Below are 3,253 nucleotides of genomic sequence, written 5' to 3'. Positions count from 1 at the left end.
GGGGGGGGGGTAGGGGCAAAAGGTGAGCAAGAAGGATGGGTACCCCAATCACATTGAGGGGCATTGGGGGTGTTTAATGCCTGGAGGATTAAATGGTCCTGGAAGACCAGAAAACTCTCCCACTCTCACCACCTGCCATTGGCATGTTGGCTTCATGGAGAGATGGCCACTCGCCTGAACGGACACAGTCTGCGATCGTCGACCATCAACCCGGAGATTTCGGCCCAGGGCCTGGGGCTTTGGCCCACTGCAAACCACCCCCAAACCCCCTCGAGGGCTGTGGGAGACCCAGCAATTTGCCCCCATCGTCAGCCAGGATCACACACAAACCCTCATCACCAGAGTCCTCACCCTCTGCTGTGGGCGCGGGGTCCCAACCAGAGTCATCAGGCCGAACGCAAAAAATATTGGAAACTTATCCACCTCAATCCCTGCCGAGATAGAATGGAGGGCCAGGCGGGGCGGGGGGGTGGGTAAAGGGGGGTTAGGCATCCATTGATGGTCAGGCAAGGGAGTGGTTGGCCACAAAATGAATGATTCTGTGTAGGGATTTGGTGGGGGGCAGGGAGCAGTGGTTGGCCACAAAATGACGATCAGGTGGAGGGATTTGGGGAGGGGGGGGGGGAGGGGGAGAGATGGTGGTTGGCCACAAATTGGACGACTGCAGTGCTGATGCCTTCCTCAAGGTCTTTAACCCTCGGTTGTGACACTCCTAGCGACGTTCCGACAGCCTGCAATTTGAACGTGGAGTACCTAGGCTGATTGCCAGTGTGTGAACTGCTTGAGAATTCTGCTGTCTTCAGCATGGAGTTCCCTCTGCGGGGCGAGAGAGAGGTCACATTGAGGAAGTAACGGGGTTGGGGGGGTTTGGAGAAAAAAGAAACAACAATTACCAAGAAACAAAAGGCAGATGCTGGAAGCCTTGCCTGGGTCCTGAATGCTGACCGCTCCCAACGGTCAAAGCACTTTGGGAAACACCAATGCAGATCACCCAATCCAGTCGCAGAGTAAGAAACTAGACCAATGAGCTGCATCGACCATCAACCAATCACGGTCTGAGCTCCATTCCAGATTCGAGTTTCTTCAAACTGCATTGCCGTCTTTTCAAATGAAAATTAGCCAAATCTACAGGATATCCACTTAATCTCCAATCCCACACTCTTCATCCTTGATCCCCACTGGGCGACACGGTGGCTCAGTCGTTATCACTGCTGCCTCACAGCACCAGGGACCCAGGTTCGATTCCCCCCATTGGGCACCTGTCCGTGTGGAGCTTGCACATTCTCCCCGTTCTGTGCAGGTTTCCTCCCACAGCCCAAAAATGTCCAGGTTAGGGTGGATTGGCCATGCTAAATTGCCCTGTAGTGTCCAGTGGCTGGGTGGGTCAGCCATGGGGAATGCAGCGTTACAGGGATATGGAAGGGAGGTGGGATGCTCTTCAGCGTAGACTTGATGGGCCAAATGGCCTGCTTCCACACTGTAGGGATTCTATGATATCCCACACAGCTACCTATAAAAGGGATCCAACCCTTGTTCCTAACAACGGGACTGTCAGGCCAATCCTTAAGAGTACAGAAAACTCCTTCTGTTTTTCACGGTCTCCGGAACGTGACTGATGTCACTCGCTTCGTGCGAGGCATCATCTGGCTCCTTTAAAGGAGTTAAAATGGTGGCGGGTGACACAGTTGGATTGAAATGTTGTCAAACCGCACCCCCCCATTGAGTACATGCGGCCCAGTCCAACAGGCTCCAGGCCGTGTCCCCACTCCTCGCAATCAACTCCCTACACTAGGCCTGATCCACATCCTGACACCACGCTCTGCCTTGGCAGATTTGACATGGCTTCAACATTTTTCCAATTGATGTTTTTTTCATTTTTGTTGCCATCCCCTCAGTGTCAAAATCCTGGAATTCCCTCCCCAAGGGCACTGTGGGTCTACAGCAGCAGTTCAAGATGGCCGCTCACCCCCACCTTCTCAAGGGGCAATTAGGGACGGGCAATAAATGCTGGCCCAGGCAGCGACACCCACATCTACCCAATGAATGAAAAAAAAAGTACTGAAGGCACAGACCTGACAACAAGACTCACTCGGCTCCCCACACTTGGATTTCCTGTATGTCAAGTAAGTTTTAGATACTTTATCCTCCCAGGCCTTGTCAATGGTGGACAGGCTTTGGGAGTCAGAAGGTGAGTTGAGTTACCTGCTGCAGTATCCCCAGCGTCTGACCTGCTCTTGTAGTCACTGTGCTTATGTGGTGAGTTCGGTCGCGTTTCTAATCAATGCTAAGCCCCAGGACGTTGACAGTAAGGGATTCAGTGATGGTAACACCATTGAATATCAATGGGGCAATGGCTACACTGTCGCTTATTGGAGGTGGTCATAGCTTGGCACTTGTGACAAGTAACATTCGCCATACTGGTCAGCCCAAGCCTGGACATTGTCCAGATCTTGCTGCATTTGGCTAGAAAGCTACAAAAACAAGCTGATATCTTAACCTGGGCTGTGCGGGCCACACAGAACTCTCTGGGTGTGAATGGATGTGGTAATGGAGTGGAGAAGTTGACGTGCAGAACCGCCCACTATCAACCTGTGCTCTCGCGTTTTCAGATCGCCACACAAAATGCCTCCCCCACCACCCCAACTCCTTCTAATGTCATCAAGTCACAGGAACAGGCCACTCTGCCCCTTTGAACCTGCTCTCCCATTCAATATGATCACGGCTAATCATCCAACTCAGTCCCCTGTTCCCACTTTCTCCCCCCATACCCTTCGATGCCTTTAGTCCTAAGAACTATACCTATCTCCTTCTTGAAAACATTCAATGTTTTAGCCTCAACCGCTTTCTGTGGCAGAGAATTCCACAGAATCCCCGATTCTCCAGGTGACAAAATGGCTGCACCTCACAATCACCTGAAGTGACCTTTCACCCCCAACAACGACCCAAACGTGACACTCACCTGGAGACGGATGAACTGGGCTTTTCCCAAGGTCTCTTCACAGACTCTGAAAACAGACAAGAGGAAATCAGGACATACTTTTCACTTCAAGCTGCTTTATCTGACGAGACCAAAGTCAAGGTGCAGTTTCCCCAAAGACCGGGCAAAATTCACTTTGAAGAGAGACTTGGCGTCAAAGCTTCTCATCTTGCTCCGCATCCCGCCCTCCCGACAGAGATACAGACACAGACACACACACAGAGACAGGCAGAGACAGAGACAGAGACAGAGACAGAGACAGAGACAGAGACAGAG

The 3,253-nt window shown here is 51.9% G+C and overlaps 1 protein-coding gene across 1 annotated transcript in view; it reads right to left on the bottom strand.

Annotated features, from left to right (window-relative positions):
• Window positions 1-3,253, bottom strand: part of LOC109937855 (vasodilator-stimulated phosphoprotein-like) — a 76,574-nt gene that overhangs the window by 2,970 nt on the left and 70,351 nt on the right. The window contains exons 10-11 of the mRNA XM_048618213.1: window positions 2,960-3,005; window positions 754-816 (exon numbers count right to left, since the gene is read on the bottom strand). Of these exons, the coding sequence (XP_048474170.1) occupies window positions 754-816; window positions 2,960-3,005 (109 nt within the window). The remainder of the gene's footprint in view (window positions 1-753; window positions 817-2,959; window positions 3,006-3,253) is intronic.

The sequence above is a fragment of the Rhincodon typus genome, chromosome 39, assembly GCF_021869965.1.
Source record: "Rhincodon typus isolate 14 chromosome 39, sRhiTyp1.1, whole genome shotgun sequence".
In the NCBI taxonomy this organism is placed as follows: domain Eukaryota; kingdom Metazoa; phylum Chordata; class Chondrichthyes; order Orectolobiformes; family Rhincodontidae; genus Rhincodon; species Rhincodon typus.
This window is presented reverse-complemented; position numbering and strand designations above follow the sequence as displayed.